General features: G+C 41.6%; 1 protein-coding gene across 1 annotated transcript in view; it reads left to right on the plus strand.

Moving 5' to 3' along the window:
* Positions 1 to 19,377, plus strand: part of LOC149450334 (cytochrome P450 2C29-like) — a 55,471-nt gene that overhangs the window by 17,181 nt on the left and 18,913 nt on the right. The window contains exons 3-6 of the mRNA XM_089691977.1: positions 2,412 to 2,574; positions 8,826 to 8,966; positions 12,622 to 12,782; positions 13,180 to 13,353. Coding sequence (XP_089548103.1) covers positions 2,412 to 2,574; positions 8,826 to 8,966; positions 12,622 to 12,782; positions 13,180 to 13,353 — 639 coding nt within the window. The remainder of the gene's footprint in view (positions 1 to 2,411; positions 2,575 to 8,825; positions 8,967 to 12,621; positions 12,783 to 13,179; positions 13,354 to 19,377) is intronic.

Below are 19,377 nucleotides of genomic sequence, written 5' to 3' on the forward strand. Positions count from 1 at the left end.
CTGTATGGTCTCCTTCCAACTCCCTAGACAGTCCCAGGGTCCAAACTCCTCGTACATACATTGCCTCTCAACAGGAAATGACATATGCAGGAGGAAGGCACACCACAGCACATGATTAACCCCTGTGTTACCCAACATTAACCCATCTGTGTTGACTATTATTATTAGTACAGGAACTTAAATAGCGCCGTGAATTTACTCAGCGCTATACATATATATTGTACATTCACATCAGTCCCTAACCCTCACAAGGTGTACAATCTAAGGTCCCTAATGCACATTCATACATACACATACTATGGACAATTTAGACAGGAGCCAATTAACCTCCCAGCATGTTTTTGGAGTGTTGGAGGAAACCGGAATACCCGGAGGAAACCCACGCAGGCACAGGGAGAACATGCAAACTCCAGGCAGGTGGTGCCGTGGTTGGGATTCAAACCAACAACTTGCTGCCAGGTGGAAGTGCTAACCATTTAGTCACTCTCCTGCCTGAATACTACAGCATTCTCGCACCTGCCTACATATTGACTGAAATGTTATCTTTAGACGTGTGCAGAATTAAAACATTTGTTTTGTTTCAATCCATTATTTAAATCATAGTTTTGTTAAATTAATTTACTTTGTTTCCAAAATTAATTTTGTTTCATTTGTTTCATTTGAATTTCCCATATTTGGTTCAAACTGAATTCAATTTGACCAAATTAGGAAAATTCTGATCGGCATTCGAATGCAAGCTTATTCCATTTAAAATTTGAATTTTGGAAGATAGTTGTATTCTTTCTATTTTATTTGATTCTATTGTTTTCTATTCTTTTATTTTTTATTCTATTCTATTTGAATTCAGATTTATTCGAATTTCAGAAGATAGTTATTTTTCTTGCCAATTTATTCTATTGTTTTTCTTTTATTTTCTATTCTTTTGAGATGGTTATGTTCATTCTATTCTATTTTTTTTCTATTCTATTTCCTGTTCTATTCTTTTATATTGTATTCTATTTCAATTTCAGAAGACTGTTCTATTTCTATTTTATTCTATTTTCTTTTCTATTCTTTTCAATTTCATTCTATTTTATTTTCTATTCTAATATTTTCTATTTGAATTCAAATTTATTCTATTCAAATTTCGGAAGACTGTTATATTCTATTTTATTCTATTCTATTTTTTTCTATTCTTTTCAATTACATTCTATTCTTTTCTATTCTAATCTATTCAAATTATTATCTGAATTAAAATTTATTCTATTCAAATTTTGGAAGAGCGTTTATATTCTATTTTATTCTTTTGTTGTATTTTTTTTCTATTGTATTCAAATTTATTCTGTATAAATCTGAATTAGAATTTATTTTATTCTAGATTTAAAATTTTGGAAGATGCTATATTCTTTTTGTTCTGTACTATTGTTTTTTCTATTCTTTTCAATTCTGTTCTATTTCCTACTAAATTCTTTTCTATTCTCTTTTTTTCATTGTATTCCCATCTATTCGAAGACTGTTATATTCTCTCTTTTTTATTCTATTATATTTTTCTGTTCTATTCATTTATATTCTTATTTGAATTTATTCTATTTGAAATTCAAATTTCAAAAGATGACTATATTCTTTCTTTTCTATTTTATTGTATTTGCATTAAGTTATTCTATTTGAATTAATTCTATTCAAAATTTAAATTTCGAAAGATAGTTATGTTCTTTCTATTTTATTCTATTCTGTTCTATTTTTTCCATTCTTTTCTATTTAATTCATTTATATTAGAATTCTGTTTGAATTTCAGAAGACGTTATTTTCTATCCTATTCTGTTCCTTATTTTCTATTTTCTTTTATTTTTTCTTCTATGCTGCTTCACTTTATTTAGTCCAGTCTGATTCTTTTATTTTCTGTTCTGTTCTATTTTATTCTATTGTTTTCCAATTTGATTCGAATTCATTGTAGAATTTAATTTGAATGTGTTTCGAATTCGATTGTGTTTCAAATTTGAATTTCATTTCAATATTTCTGATTCATTTAAATTTGTTACTAATGTACTATTGTAGAAGACAGTGAATAAATTGCATGCAAAATCAGGCGGGTTGGTTGTACCCAAGTTGCTCAATCAACATTCGAGCCCACCCATACGTGGGTCAAATCTCAGCCGGTTCCTGCTGAACCAGCTGTGATTTGAACCATCTTTGGCTGGCCTTATTCCCAGCTGACATTAGGCAGCTCCCCCCTCCTTGCATGTCCTGAAGCAAGAGACAGGCAGGGAACAGGGAGGTACATCTACATTAAATATTGGGTTTAGCTGCTACATATTATTTGGCAACAAGGCGTGAGCTGGGGGTGCTCTGCAAGTCTCTGATCCCGCAGATGGAGAATTCCTGACGCTACTGACCTCTGACTCTCTCTTGTCATTTTATTTTGTCTATGACAGCTCAGCCAAAAGTACGGCTCGGTGTTCACCATCTGGAAACTGACGGAGCCGGTGGTGGTCCTCTGTGGTTATGAGACGGTGAAGGACGCACTGCTGACCCACGCCGAGGAGTTCAGTGCCCGCCCATTTATTCCCACAATACACATCCCCACCAAAGGATACGGTAAGAATTCAAGGACACTTAGAACTCATCCCTCTATATTGTACATTACGGCTGAGCTGAACACACCTTGGTTCAGGTCATGGGAGGTTTGCCAAATGAGCCAAAGTACCAGGGTTATTCTGAACCCCATTTTCTCCCCACAAATAGAGCTTTTTTTTTGGTGGGATTTGATTGCCTCTGAGGGTTTTTTGTGTTTTTTTTTTTTTTTGCGCTATAAACAAAAAAAACTGACAATTTTGAAAAAAAAAAAACCTCCAACAAAGCCAGTAAAAAAATTTTAAAAATTTAATTTCTTCATAAATTTAGGCCAAAATGTATTCTGCTATGTGTCTTTGGTAAAAAAAAAAAATCCCAATAAGGGTACAGTACATTTACCACTCGCCCTCCAGAGGATTTCCCCCCCTTCCTGACCAAGCTATTTTTTGCGATATGGCACTGCGTTACTTTAACTGACAATTGCGCAGTCATGCAACGCTGCACCCAAATTAAATTTATGTCCTTTTTCCCCCACAAATAGAGCTTTCTTTTGGTGGTATTTGATCAGCTCTGCTTTCTTTTTTTTTCATGCTATAAAAAGAAAGACCGGGTAGGGGGTGCGAGCAAGCAAGCTCTACCCGCACCTCCATTGGCTGTCAATCACCAGGTCCCGGCCAGTGGTTACCCACTGGCGCCCGGTGATTGCCAAGTATCTCTGATGGGGAGGAGGACTAGTTTGTTTACTAACAATCCTCCTCCCTGTCGGCTCGGGTACACCGCTCTGCATGGCTGTGCACAGTGTGTTTACAGTGAAACACCAACACACCGCCCCCCTTGTAAAACACTCCCTGTACACATTTAACCCTTTGATCACTCCTCATTGTTAACCCCTTCCTGCCCAGTGCCATTAGTACAGTGTCTGTGCTTTTTTTTTAGCACTGATCACTGTATTGGTGTCACAGGGGATGTCAGTGACACCAAGTCAGTTCCCCCCCAGAATGTCAGAATGTCTGCCGCAGTCCTGCTATAAGTTGCTGATCACCACCATTACTAGTAAAAAAAAAAATCCTAGTATATATGCCGCTATTTGTAAACGCTATAACTTTCATGTAAACCAATTAATTTACACGTATTGGGATTTTGTTTTTTAGCAAAGACATGGAGCAGAATACATTTTGGCCTAAACTCATGATGAAATTAGAGTTTTTTTTCTGTTACTGGACATGTTTAATAGCAAAGTCCAAAATATTGTTTTGTTTTTCTCAAATTGTCTTTTTTTTTCTTTATAGCGAAAAAAATTTGAAAAAAATGCACAGGTGATCAAATACCACTGAAAGAGAGCTCAATTAGTGGGAAAAAAGGTTGTCAATTTTTATTTGGGTGCAGCGTTGCACGACCGCACAATTGTCAGTTAAAGTAACGCAGCGCTGCAACACAAAAATTGGCCTGGTCAGGAAGGAGGGGAAGGGGGGAGGGAATCCTCAGGACGGCAAGGGGTTAAAGAATAAAATTTCCCACAGTGTAAATTGTCAGTCAAGTTATTCAGTGATGTAGATCCATCATCAATCGAGAAAAATAACACCTTCCAACCAGAGAAAACAGAAAAGCTAACCTATCAATCAGGGGCGGACTGACAACTCATGGGACCCCCGGGCAATAGGGGATCATGGGGCCCCTGTGTCCTTGCCCAAGCTCAAAAAAGCCTATGAAAAAGGTACCAAGGGCATCTCAAGGGGCGCCCCACTGACCCCTAGCCCTCGGGCAGAACCGAGTTTCCATATGGTCAGTCCGCCCCTGCTATCAATGTGATCCACAGATCAGAGGCAGCTTGACTGTAAAAAGGGGCAGGGATGCTGGGTAATGTCTATTGAATGAGTCTGGCCATGGCTAGATTTGGTCAATGGTGTCAGCCAGCAACCAACCCTTTGTTTTACATTCAGCTGTTGGCCAGTAATCTCCTGGCTGGCAGATAATTGGGACAGGGAATATGTCCTTGGTTGCTAGGGTGCTGGTGGCTGCTGGATTCCTAGCAACAAGGAGCCCTGAGAGGGAAGCTGTCTTATTTAGCAGCAGTAGTAGAAGTCTTTCTGCAGCTGGAGATTGGGATGGGTGAACACCCCATTTAGTTCGCCTAACGCTGGGCATTCAGAGTTGGGACCCAGTTTTACATCAGTCTGGACTTCATCCTCTCCCTACTGTACATTATAGAAACTGCCAAAAATGTGACCATTCCAGAACAAGTGAGGTTGGGGACATCACAAACCATTTTCTATATATAAAATAAGAAATAACATGTACAGTTTTATTTAGTGAAGGATGAAATGATAAACCCATAAACCCTAACTGAACGACATTTGGTTTGTTAGAATACTGTGCACAAAACACAACGGCCATTTGTATACAGTTGTGCTCAAAAGTTTGCACACCCTGGCAGAAATCGTGACATTTTGGCATTGATATTGAAAATATGACTGATCACGCCAAAAAATGCTCTTGGACATCTTTTTATGCCCTTTTCCATCTTTAGAAAGTTCCATTACCTTGTTATGCAGGACTTTTGACAGTTCTTTTCTGATCCCCATGGCTCAGTATCTAGCCTAGTCAGTGCTTCCATGTAAGAGCTACAAACTCATTGACTATTTATACACTGACACTAATTGCAATTTAAAAAGCCACAGATGTGGGACATTAACCTCTAATTGGCATTGTAACCCGTGTGTGTCACCTTGTGTGTCTGTACCAAGGCCAAACATTCCAGGGGGCGGAGACTTCTGATCCGGGCCATTTGGGGGATTTCTGTTATGATTAGGATTTAAAAAGGAGCCAAACAACTATTTGATAATAATCCTTCAATAAAAGAGCATTTTTTGGCATGATCAGTCATATTTTCAATATCAGTGCCAAAATGTCACAATTTCTGCCAGGGTATGCAAACTTTTGAGCACAACTGTACATAAAATAAGCACCCCAGTCCCTACTATCAATAATCTGGGACTTCTGGCTTGAGAGACTGAAGAAGGATTCATGGCCACGCCCCCTACAGGACTTTGCTTCTCATACAGAAAGTTTGATGTGAAAAAAACATTTGTTTCAGGAAGTACACTCCCAGTAGCCAATGACTGCACTGTATTAAAAAGAAGCCAATGTAACCAATTGTAACGCCTCTACTGGTGTACGCCATGCACCCGGCTCCTCCCACTTCCTCCTATGCAGATCTCTGGCAGCAAATTGGTCTTGGTACTAATATGGTTCTGTATCTCGCTTTGTAGCTGTTCCCATGTAAATTGGCACTCGAGTCATAGTTTCAATAAATATTACAATGTAGCAAAATTAGTGTTACATTGTAATTACTCTGCTTCATTCAAAGCCGATCAAGGATTCACTTTTGACCTGCATATGATAGGGGTTAGTTAACCCCTTGACCTGCGCTAATTTTACTTGAAATTGAAACTTGAAAGTTTTTAATATATAAACAAGACAGACTGTTATAAAACCTATCCAACAAACAAAAATTAAAAATTAAATTTATATATATAAATGTTTGCCAAAATCTACTTAGCTGCATGTCTTTGGTAAAGAAAAAAAAAAAAATCCCAGTAAGTACGTAGTAATTGGTTTGTGTGAAAGTTATAGCGTCTACAAACTATGTTGTGGATATACAGGTGAAACTCGAAAAATTAGAATATGGTGCAAAAGTTCATTTATTTCAGTAATGTGACTTAAAAGGTGAAACTAATATATGAGACTCATTACATGCAAAGCAAGATAGTTCAAGCCGTGATTTGTCATCATTGTGATGATTATGGCTTACAGCTCATGAAAACCCCAAATCCACAATCTCAGAAAATGAGAATATTCCATGCAATCAATAAAACAAGGATTGTACATAGAACAATATTGGACCTCTGAAAAGTAGAAGCATGCATATGTACTCAGTATTTGGTTTGGGCCCCTTTTGCAGCAATTACTGCCTCAGTGCGGCGTGGCATGGAAGCTATCAGCCTGTGGCACTGCTGAGGTGTTATGGAAGACCAGGATGCTTCAATAGCGGCCTTCAGCTCTTCTGCATTGTTCGGTCTCATGTCTCTCATCTTTCTCTTGGCAATTCCCCATAGATTCTCTATGGGGTTCAGCTCAGGCGAGTTTGCTGGCCAATCAAGCACAGTAATCCCACGGTCATTGAACCAGGTTTTGGTGCTTTTGGCAGTGTGGGCGGTGCCAAGTCCTGCTGAAAAATGAAGTCAGCATCCCCATAAAGCTCGTCTGTGGAAGGAAGCATGAAGTGCTCCAAAATCTCCTGATAGACGGTTGCGTTGACCCTGGACTTAATGAAGACAGGGGACCAACACCAGCAGATGACATGGCTCCCCAAATCAACACAGACTGTGGAAACTTCACACTGGTCTTCAAGCATCTTGCAGTGTGTGCCTCTCCATTCTTCCTCCATACTCGGGGTCCTTGTGCCTCTCCATTCTTCCTCCGTACTCGGGGTCCTTGGGCCTCTCCATTCTTCCTCCATACTCAGGGTCCTTGGGCCTCTCCATTCTTCCTCCATACTCGGGGTCCTTGTGCGTCTCCATTCTTCCTCCATACTCGGGGTCCTTGGTTTCCAAATGAGATGCAAAAGTTGCTCTCATCAGAAAAGAGGACTTTGGACCACTGAGCAACAGACCAGGTCTGTTTTTCTTTAGCCCAGGTAAGACGCTTCTGACGTTTGTGGTTCAGGAGCGGCTTGACAAGAGGAATACGACATTTGAAGCCCATGTCCAGGATCCGTCTGTGTGTGGTGTCTCTTGATGCACTGACTCCAGCCTCAGTCCACTCCTTGTGAAAGTCCCCAACACTTTTGAATGGCCTTTTCCTGACAATCCTCTCCAGGCTGCGGTCATGCCTGCTGCTTGTGCACCTTTTTCTTGCACACTTTTCCCTTCCACATAACTTTCTATTAATGTGCATTGATACAGCACTTTGGGAACATCCAACTTCTTTTGCAGTCACCTTTTGAGGCTTTCCCTCCTTCAGGAGGGTGTCAATGATGGTTTTCTGCACAACTGTCAGGTCAGCAGTCTTTCCCATGATTGTGATTCCTACTGAACCAGACTGAGAGACCATTTAAAGGCTCAGGAACCCTTTGCAGGTGTTATGGCTTAAATATATGATTAGAGTGGGACACTTTGAGCCGAGAATATTGCACCTTTTCACAATATTCTCATTTTCTGAGATTGTGGATTTGGGGTTTTCATGAGCTGTAAGCCATAATCATCACAATGATGACAAATCACGGCTTGAACTATCTTGCTTTGCATGTAATGAGTCTATCTCATATATTAGTTTTACCTTTTAAGTTGCATTACTGAAATAAATGAACTTTTGCACAATATTCTAATTTTTCGAGTTTCACCTGTATGTGTGTATATGTGTATGTATATATATATATTGGAATTTATGCAGTAATAGATGCTATAATGTAATGGTAGTGATCAGTGACTTATAGTGAGACTGTGATAGAGTGGCGGGCAATCTGGCGCTAAGAGACACTGGCTGGGAGGGTCACTCACTGACATCAATAGACACTAATACAGTAATCGGTGATAATGATGTACACTGACACTGTACTAATGACACTGGCTGGGAAAGGATTAACATCTAGGGGCAATCAAGGGGTTACCTGTGTGTCTAACAAGTCTAACATATCACATGTGTGTGATATGTGCTGCTTTTATTTACTAACCTTGCTGTGTTTTTTTTTTTGTTTTGTTTTGTTTTTTTCCTCCCTGATCCTATATACACAGAGTTCTCTGTGTATGATTGGACACAGCTGATCAGCAGGTTTCCTGTTCCTGCCGCCCGCTCATAGTATATTTACTGTTTGGTGGTTTTTAAAGCAACCTTGCAAATAGCAAAAATGAAAAGTAAATAAATATAAACCGTGTTCATAATTAACTCTTAGTGTACCCCTTATACACTACAATGAACCCCTTCTTTCCCCTCCTCTCCTGTTTTTGTTGATTTTTTTTTTTGTGCCATGTTTAAATGTTTTTAATATTCATTTTTTTTCTTAATTTTTTCATGCTAACATTAGAAAAAATTTGCACAATTAATAAAAAAAAACACCTTCATTTAATTTAAAATCAAGTTTGCCATGCTTTTTTAATAGAAATGTAATTTTTTTAGAGCCTTTATAAATGCTCCCCTGTAGAATGTGGCTTGGTTTGCCTTTTTATTGTTGGTCGTGTGGTTTGTAACTTATTGCTGATGATGATTTTCTTCTTCAGGTATTAGTGGCCCCCGATGGCGTCCTCTGCGCCGCTTCACCATCTCCTCTCTGAGGAACTTTGGGATGGGAAAGAAGAATATGGAATCCCGTGTGCAGGAGGAGACGACTCATCTAGCACAGGCAGCGGCCGAGACGGAAGGTGGGAAAAATGTATTTTTATTGAAAAATTGGCTGAGTGAAAACTTAGAAGCTTGCATGTATCATCTGGCAGCTGTGGATCAGCAGCATTCATGATAGACTGAAGGGGGCATAGTCTGTGTAAAGCTGGTGTAGCACCATCCTAGGTAGCTAGGGGGAGTTAGATTCTAATTTGTAGATAGGGGCTGAGTGGCAGCCCAGGTGTAATATTCAGGGGGGCAGATTTCAGTCAGGGGCTGAGAGGCTCTGCAGACCAGCTCTCTGGGACTTTTCCCTGCTTTAAGATTTTGGAGAAAAATATAGAAGCAGTGGGAGGGAGTGAGGAGTGGCTTTCTGTAATCTCAAGGAATCCTGACCAATCCTCAAAAGGAGGCTTGGCATGGAGCCAGGACAGCCCTTGAGAGTGTTTGAGCCTGCTCAGCAATGGGGGAGTTTGGGTGGAAATGGAGACGTGAGGCTGGAGAGGAGGAGCCTGGGAAGGGGCCCAGATGGGAAGGGACTCATCTACAGGTAGGGAAGCTTGGAAGGAGGAAAGCTTGGGACTTCACTGGCCCTCAGAGAGAGGACCACCTATGCAGCAGGGAAGGAGTGGCCCAGCAGAAGGCCTGAGAGCAGCCACCAACCCAACAGCAGCATAGGAGAAGGACTGAGTGAGTAGACCTGCACCTCCTGGGCCAGTAAGGGGAAGGAGCACTCTGGTGGGAAACTGGATTAGCTACTATCGGGGACTGTCTTCTCTTAAATTGACAGGCACTGGATCCCCTGCCCAGGGATTCACCCAGAACAGCTGTATAAGGGGTATCTAGGGTCTGGGGAGGTATTACAGGAGATGCTGGCTAGCTCTCCAAGAAGTATTTGTTCTTTTGCTGCTAAGAGACATGTATATAGTTTAGGAAGATTGTCCTGTTGCCATTACCCATACACACCTTACCCCATCCACATTTATATTCCCCTAATGAAATCCAAAAAACAAGCTCAAGGACTGGTTACTATCTCATGGATGCAAGTCTGAATGGGAAAATGTGAGCAGGACTATGGAGGGAACCAAAACTCAGCAACTCCTAAGAGGGTAGTGCTACAGTAGGCCAGTAAGGAGAGAGTTGCAGTAATCAAGGTGGGATATATCCAGGGAGTGAATAGGTTGTTTTGTGGTGTCATTAGTTAAAGTGGTTGTAAAAGTAAAGTTTTTTTACACGTATGCCTTCTGTGCACTGAGGTAAAAAAACATCTTAATAGTATCTCCTCTGCACCCCTTCAAATACTTACCTGAGCCCAGTCTCGGTCCAGTGCTGTGAGATGTGTAAACTCTCCAGCGCCTCGAGGGAGCCAATGTCAGGGGAAGGCCAGGAGATCAGATGTATAAATGGCCTATGGATAACGTTCTGGAGATGCAGCCCTCCTCAGATGGGGAGATCAACAAACTGGAAGAAAGCATGCAGGTGGTGCAAACATCTAGTGCATTATCCAAGGTTTAATAAAAGTATAAAAGGACAAAAAATATACTCGTTTTATATAGCTCTGAGGAAAGGTATTTGTCCCTGAAATGCATCAGTGGGCCGACCACACCATCAGTTGGATACTCTGCCATCCTTGTGGCCATCTCCGTGGCCTTATAGGCTTTACACACATGCTATGTTTGTGAGTATATTTTTTGTCCTTTTTATACTTTTAATAAACCTTGGATAATGCACTAGGTGTTTGCGCCACCTGTATGCTTTCTTCCAGTCCAGCGCTGTGCACGTCTAAACAAATAATCCAAAAAGTGCACGGAAATCCCCTGAGTTCATTTAACAAATGTAAATGTCAAATAAGCGCAATCAATTTCTGAGTCAAACCCAAATTGTATGGAAATATGAAAGGTTAATATATTAAAAAACACATTGAATTAAAATATCGTACAATAATTAGTAGCAGCAACCAACTACATGTGTCCTACCAAAAAATTCTGGCTTGCATTTAAGGTCTATGAGAAAAGTAGTCAGTGATATTGAAGAGCAAAAAGATAATATGAGCACATTATTGTGTATGCTTACACAGACCCGAGTTCCATGATGTATGGTAGCAGCAGTGGATGTTGCATGTTGTACCAGGCTTAGATATATGCCATGGGCAAACTGGTTCATAGCCGCCATTACTACGACTGGGCTGCGGACAGTGCCCCCGCTGTGCACATCTGCAGCAGCCCTTTTCCACTCTCCCAGGCTTGGCTGAGAACAGAGGGACTCATTGGCTCATGCTGCTGTTAGTCAAAACTTTAGGAAGGGGCAAATTCTGGAAATATTGGCAATTGTTTTCCGGAAGAACTATCGGGCTTCATCCTAATGGGGAGATCAATTGGAGGTAGAATAAGACTGGATTCACATATTTGTACATTAACATGCATTGTGCTAAGGCAGCCCATCCAGACCATGTTAAGGGGGTTGCCAACGCAGCCAGGCCTGAACTGGGACAAAAAATAGGCCAGGGCTTTTTAGACTGAGCAGCCAATTTCCGAGGGGGGAGGGGTGGCGGTGTGCAAGGGCATTTGCAGGGGGAATATTCACGGAGTTGGTCCTCCGCACTGTGATATAAAGGGGACTGCACTGTAAAGGGGCACTGTATTGATTACAGTGCCCCTTTACAGTGCAGTCCCTTTAAATCACAGTACCCCTTTACATTTCAGTGCCCCTAGAGATCTAATCACAGTGTCCCCTGTATATTCAAAGAGATGGCCCAATCCAGCAAAGAGACATCCCTGTCCAGCAAAGTGACAAACACCGGGAACCTAAGAAAACGGTAACCAAGATTTAGCATTGTTCTGCTGTGTTGGTGGGACACATGCCATTTGCTGCTGAAAAAGGAAGAGTATAGGTTTCCCTATGCTTGGTTTACACTGACTTCATGTGGTTAGCCAGACATGTTACCTTCTCTCTAGAAGATGCAGACACATTCAAGGATATTCTCAAATGGCATATACTGTAGATTTAGATATTGAAAAGATCTACTTTACCACAGGTGGATCTTTCCATCCAGTGGCTGCCTTTACATCGGTGGCCAAAGGTGGTTTGGACCAATCATGTTGAGGCGGCAAAATTTGGCTGCTTCTCCTAAAGAAGAGATATAGTAGCTGCCCTGCAAAACATCAGACTTCTGTTGTTTTTTGTTTTGTTGAAGAACCAACTATCAACATTGTATATTTGTGTGCCAGAATTGCTCTGGTCCATGACAGCCAAAAGTGTGCTCCTTAGAGGCATTCATAGAAATTCTTTAGAATGAAACATGAAAAATCCACCATTACCTGGATGGTCTGTAACATCTGGCTCATTCCAGAAGAAATCTAATCACATCCGGAGAAGTAACTGTTTGGACCCTGACCAACTTTGGCTTGATAGTCCACTTTAGGCCATCCTCAAGATCTGGCCTACCTTAGAGCTAGCTTAAAACAGGGTCCACCCAAAATGGCGAACTTACTGCTAGGTTCAGTCTCTGACTGAGGTCTTCCATACCACAAAAAATAAGACCCCAGTTAGTGACTGAACCTAGTAGTTAGCTCGCCATTTTTGGTGGACCCTGTTTTCAGCAAACATTTTGAGCTAAGTTTCTACGACAGAGTTAACGAAATTGTAAAAGAAAAATTTGAACTGTAAAAGTTACTTATTATTTTTTCCCTATTTCAGGAAAACCATTCAATCCGCTACTGATCATGGCCAGCGCTGTTGGGAATATTATCAGTTCAGTGCTTTTTGGAGAACATTTTGACTACAAAGACACAAAGTTACATGATCTGATGTCTTACACCTCCCGACACATTAAGAATGTTACAACCCCATTGCACATGGTAGGTTACAATCATTGGTGGATTTGTCTTCCACTAGCACCTCTAATTACATAGTCACTGGAGGAAACCAGTAGAGCATATTACTAGGTTTTCTTGAATGACTTATACTGGGCTTAAAATTTCAGTGCTGTTTTTTGGCAAACCTTTCTTCCTGTATTGTATTTTATCAAAATTGTTAGCATATCATTTCATATCTTTAGAAATTTCGGGTGTACATTTAAAGTATTTTAGATTTTATGGTTAGGTTTAGCGTTTAAAGTATATGTAAACTCAAAATCTATTAAAAAAACATGGAAAATGTGCATTATTGCAGAGATGTACATATGTGCATTTTTATTTTGCACCAACATGCATTGTAATTCTTCATTTGTTTACTCCTTGTGTTTCTTATGGTCAGCTCTGCAACGTCTTCCCATTCCTGCTCAAGCTGCCATTATTACAAAAAATTGCCTTTAAGGAAAACTCCTACCTGCAGAACTTTGTGCTAGATTACATCGAGGAACACAAACGCAACCTGAAGCTGGAGGCCCCCCGAGATTTGATTGATTATTTCCTGCTGAAGATGAAAGAGGTACATACACTGAACCTTATCTTTTTGAAGAGTCTTTGATTAGCTTTGACCGTATCGTCATAAACCAGCCAATCCGAATTGAACTGGAGAATGGTGGTGTGCAGGGCTGGTGCTACTACTAGGCGAACTAGGCAGCCACCTAGGAACACTGATGCCTATGCTGCAGCCACAGCTGCTGGTTTCCTTACTCTCCACCATGGCTGGATCTAGGGGGTCGCTGGGGTGAGCTACACTATCCCCAAGATTGTGGTTGTACTACCCCAGAACGGTCTTTCCATAGACACTGAACCTGGGAGATTTGGATAAGGTTGGACGATTTTATGCTGGGAAGGGTAATTTGGAGATGTGTTAGCTAGAGAAGGGATTTGGGGCAATTTTTCATAGGTGGGGGGGACTGAAGGAAGAGGATTGGTGGTGGGAGGGGAGATTTGTGCTCTGAGGGAGGGGGGGGGGGGCTTGGGGAGGAATTTGTGTTAGGAGAGGGGACGGGGGGGATTTGTGTTAGGAGTGGGGATGGGGGGGTTGTGTTAGATGAGATTGGGGGGATTTGTGATAGGAGGGGGGGATTTGTGTTAGGAGTGGGGATGGGGGGGGGGTTGTGTTAGGAGATGAGATTGGGGGGGGATTTGTGATAGGAGAGGGGATGGAGGGGATTTGTGATAGGAGAGGGGCTGGGGGGGATTTGGGATAGGAGAGGGGATGGGGGGATTTGTGATAGGAGAGGGGCTGGGGGGGATTTGGGATAGGAGAAGGGATTGGGAGATATTTGTGATAGGAGAGGGGATGGGAAGAGATTTGTGATAGGAGAAGAGATGGGGGGATTTGTGATAGGAGAGGGGATGGGGGGGGGGGGGATTTGTGATAGGAGAGGGGGTGGGGAATTTGTGATAGGAGAGGGGATTGGGGAGGTGGGAATTTGTGCTAGGAGGGGGGATTGCACTAGGAGGAGGGATTAGCGGGGATTTTTGCTAGGAGAGGGGATTGGGGGGGATTTGTGAAAGGAGAGGGGATTTGGGGAAAATTTGTACTAGGAGGGGGGATTTGAGGGAGAGTATTTGTGCCAGCGTGAAAAATTTGAGGGAAAAGAGGATGTGTGCTAGGAAGGGTGAAGTAAAGCTACAGTTAAAGTTTAATTTTTTTTATTTTTTATTTTTTTTTGTGGGGTTGGGTTTGTGACGGTGCAAGTCGCTGGTTTTACCTAAGGCACACAATAGTCTGGCACCAGCCCTGGTGGTGTGAATTTAATAGGTTCTAGTGGAGAGGATGAAATCTTGGGGATTGCTTTGAATGGTCCTTTATGGTGTTATATACTCACCACCCTACCAGATATGCCAATGTTATATAAACTGAGGTTATTTGTTAGGGTACCATGGAAGCTTCCCACTCAGATCCAAAGCCAACGCCTGAGGGATTTGACACCAGCCTTTGTTTCCAGATGTTGAAAGGGTTTGCCCTGTGTCATTATGGGAGCCAGTGACAGGAGTAGGGACAGTGGCAGGGATTTTGACAAGAAAGTGACTGCTGGGTGTAGGATCTCCTAAGCTTGCACATCATGAAGGGGGGAGCAGAGTCACAGTTTGGCATCTTTTGCCCTGGATGCTAGATGACTTTGTCCCAGTATTCATGTTTCCTTGTGTATCCTGATGTTCACTGACCTATGTGAACATCATATTATAAGTATCGGGACGTACTGCATTTAACAGAGGGGACTGTAGACAGATGCAAACTGTTTTTATTTGTAATATGAGTTATGGAATTATGAACCAGAATTGTTGGCGTTAACTGTGACCGCTGGTGCGTTGGCCTTGGGATTATGTCATTTCCTGTCAGAGGGTAAATAGATGGAAGGAATTGGTTCCTTTTGGACTTTTGGTTTTATGGAAAACATGTGACAGCCCATACCATAGAGATGTAGTCACTCCTCAGCACGGTGGAGTAACCCTTGGTGGGACCCAAACATGAGACTGGAGGAAGAAGCTGAATCGTTACTAGTGGGAGGTGTCATAATTCAGTGGTACACCACTGCCACAGGCAAAGCCATAGCTTATGTTCCCAGTAGAATACTGAATGTTAAGTGTTTGTTAATAAAGAAACCTTCTAAATAACCATCAATATGTAAAAAACTTCTCTGTTGCTGGACTGTATTGATACCACTACATAAAATGTAAAGATGCCTTTTTCAGTAAAGCAAGTTTTTTGTTTTTTTTCAACAATGTCTGGTCTGATCACTTGATAAGAAGAGAATGAGTGTGCACTCCTGCAGTGAATGCTAATAGGGAATGAACATCTATGCAAGGAAGGAGGAGCAGCCAGTTCAGGAGATGGAGAGGTGGTGGCCAGTGATGGAAGTCTGTCACAGGGGTAGATTGATGCCTGTTTAATCTGCCCTTCTCAGGAACCCTATCTTAGGGCCTGCTGTGGAGCTTCCCAGGGACTGTTCATGGACTGTGAATGTGCGACGTCTCAAATTATACAGTGACTTCTCTTTATGCCTTCGGGCTGAAGCAAGTGAAGTGTAATGCATGTAAGGACTAAGAATCTGAGAATCATCTGTGTATTATCACCTGTATATTCAGCTCCATTGTCTGTGCACAATACATTCTGCAATTTGCCAGATTTCTTGCTTACGTCATCCAAATGTCATTCAAGTTTCTCTGGCACTTTCTTACATTTTTCTTTTTATACAGCTGGTGCATTTCATTGTTTGATCACATGGACTAATTTTTATTCCACTTCCATTCTCAGTTAATTTCTTTATTATGTCAGGAGTTTTGTGCCCAGTTTCTCTGTGCCATGTGTGAATGCAGTTTGAATGTTTATCCTCCTTGGTAGTATTAACAACATCATTGCATTTCAGCTGATATAGTTCATCTGTAAATTTAGCCTTTGTAAGTAAGATATCCCCCTTTTTGTGATGGCACAACTGTCATCTTGGAAGGTCACAACATTGCTTTGGTTTTGTGAGCTTCTTCACTGATAAAAGATTAGTTTCTAGAGCAGGGACACTCTGGGAAATAGAAGGAATAGGAGATGGTTTTACTGTCCCGATTCCATTATTTGCCCATTAGCTATGGTGATTTTTTTCTGTTTTTACTCTGGTCAAGGTGAGTAAACACACCATGCCTGTGTAGCACCACCCCTTAGGAGTTGCAAGATATTTAGGTCCCTCTATAGCCCTGCACAGCCAGGCAACACACCTTTCCTTCACTCAGACTTGCAGTAGGCAACAGTAACCAGTCCTTGAGCTTTGTTTTGAAGTTTTTCTTATTGAAGGGTTTAGAACTTGGATGGCGTAAAGGGGTGTATGGGATGCCCAAGGAATGGCAACTGAGGACAAACGCCTTAGCAACTATGTACAAGTCTTTACAGCAAAGTTTCTCTTCTGGAGAGCTAGCCAGCATCTCCTGTAGTACCACCCCAGATGACTTCTCTCCTCATCCAGCTGTACTGGATGAATCCCTGGGCAGGAGATCCACTGCCTGCCACTGCAGTATGAAACAGTCCCGGGTAATATATCAAATCCATTTCCCCATTAGAGTACTCATTTCCCCTTACTGGCTCAGGCGGTTCAGATTTACTCACTTGGTCCCTCTTCGGTGTTGCCGGAGGGTCGATGGCTGTTACCAGGTCTTCTGCTGGACCACTCCTTTCCTGCCACACAGGTGGTCCTCTTTCAGGGGGCAGGTGAATTCCAATGTTTTCCACCTTCCAAGGTCCTCTGTCTGCAGGTGAGCCCTTTTCCACCTGGGCCTCTTCAGTTTCCTGCCCCCCAGCCTCAAATCCTTCTCTCTCTCTTCCACCTGAACTCTCCTGCTGCTGATCAGGCTCAGTCACATTAAAGGGCTGCCCTGGCCCCTTGCCAAGCCTCCTGTTGGGGATTAGCCAGGATCACCTAAGAGTACAAACCAGCCACTTTTCAGATCCATCTCCAAAGATCTAGAGCGGGGGAAATCCAGAAGGCTGGTCAGCAGAGCCTCATCTCTTGACCCAAATTTGACCTTCTGACTATCAATCAAGTGTTTCTTGTTGCATGTTACTGTTTTTTTATTTCAATTTTTCATCTTTAAAGCAGACTTTGCCACAGAAGCACCGTTACTATTAATGCTGTTTTGCACTTATATTCATCCACCAGCTTGCCCTTACACTTTCCATTGTCTGTCCATTATTTGGATATGCATAAAGTGCTGTGACAAGTGTTTCATAACTTTTCTGGTAAACCTCTAAAAGTGATAGTGCTGCAACATGAAAATCTTTATTTCTTCTCCAATACCTCACAGGCGTTAAACCATTTCCAAGGTGTTCCTTATGTAATCCTGCATGTCCTGACTTTTCATCATCTTGGTTTGGTATGATCGAAAGCAATTTATTGCTGAGATTAGCTCTTTCATGCAGCTTTTGTAATCCTTCCCACATTTCTTTAGCAGTTTCATACTTGGCGTAGAAGATGATCAAATCATACATATATTTAAGAGACATTGTACTCTGAGCTTTCTGATCTGTCTCTATCCACTCCTCCTGAAGGGTGTTATGGCCTGACTTAATTGTATACTTTTCCACATACAGTCATGGCCAAAAATATTGTCCCCTCCTGCATTTGTCAGATAATGCACCACTTCACACAGAAAAGTGTTGCAATTACAAATGTTTCGGCGTTCTCATGTTTCTTTTGTTTGTATTTGGTATGATACAAAAAAGTGGAGAAACAAAAAGCCAAATCTGACACATTCCACGCAAAACTCCAAAAATGGACTGGACAACATTTTTGGCACTCTCAATTTAATATTTGGTAGCACATCCCTTGGGAAAAAAAATAACTGAAATTAATGGCTTCCTGTAACCATCAATGAGTTTCTTCCACCTCTCTACTGGAATTTTGGAGCGCTCTTCTTTCACCAACTGCTCCAGGTCTCTCAGATTGGAAGAGTTCCTTTTCCCAACTGCTGTTCTGCGATCTCTCCACAGGATCTCTATGGGATTGAGATCTGAACTCATTGCTGGCCAGTTTAGTCCTCTCCAGCAATTTGTCTGAAACCTTTTCTGTGCTTTATGACGTGTGCTTTGGGTCATTGTCCTGCTGGAAGACCCATGACCTCTGACGGAGACCCAACTTTCTGACACCGGGCCATACATTGTACCCTAGAATTCTTTGGTAGTCTTCAGATTTCAAAATACCATGCACGTGGTCAAGACATCTAGTGCCTAAAGCAGCAAAGCAACCCCAAAGCATCAATGACCCCCCACCATGTGTGACTGGAGGGACTGCATTCCTTTCTTTAAAGGTCTCATTGTTTTTTCTGAAAACAGTAGAATGATGGGCTTTACCAAAAAGCTGGAATTTTCTTTGTCCACAGCACATTCTACTAAAAGGATTTTGGCTTCCAATCTGGATTTTATATGTTTGTGTCCACAGTGAGGTCCTCCTGGGTCTCCTACCATAGTTTTCCTTTTCATTCAGATAGCAATGTATAGTGAGAGCTGTAACAGTTGTACCCTGGAAGTTGATCAAGGTTCTTTATCCACCAGTCAAACAATTCTTTGTTGCAATCCTTGATCAATTTTTCTCTTCTGTCCATGTCCAGGGAGATTAGATACAGTGCCATGGGCTGTAAACTTGACAATGGATACAGGAACATTAAGATCTCTGGAGATGGACTTGTAACCTTGAGATTGTCCATGCTTTTCCACAATTCTTGTTCTCAAATTCTCTGCTCTGTCCCTTCTTCATGCTCCATTTGGCACAGAGACACACAACAGAAAGGTGGAGGCCATTTTTCACCATTTTAACTGGTTGCAAATGTGATTTCTATATTGTCAGCGTCTGGTCATTGATACAGATGAGTTTAACTACAAACTACAGGAGCATCAGAAACTTGGGATGCAATTATTTCTTAGTTTTAAGAATGTGCCAATATTTTTGTCCAGTCCATTTTTGGAGTTTTGTGTGGAATGTTGTAGACTTGGCTTTTTGTTTCTCTATTTCTTTACTTGTATTGGTATGACACAAAAAAGTGAACATGAGAATGC

The sequence above is a fragment of the Staurois parvus genome, unplaced genomic scaffold (genome assembly GCF_062004578.1).
Source record: "Staurois parvus isolate SC_StPar_1 unplaced genomic scaffold, SC_StPar_1.0 ptg000575l, whole genome shotgun sequence".
Lineage (NCBI taxonomy): Eukaryota > Metazoa > Chordata > Amphibia > Anura > Ranidae > Staurois > Staurois parvus.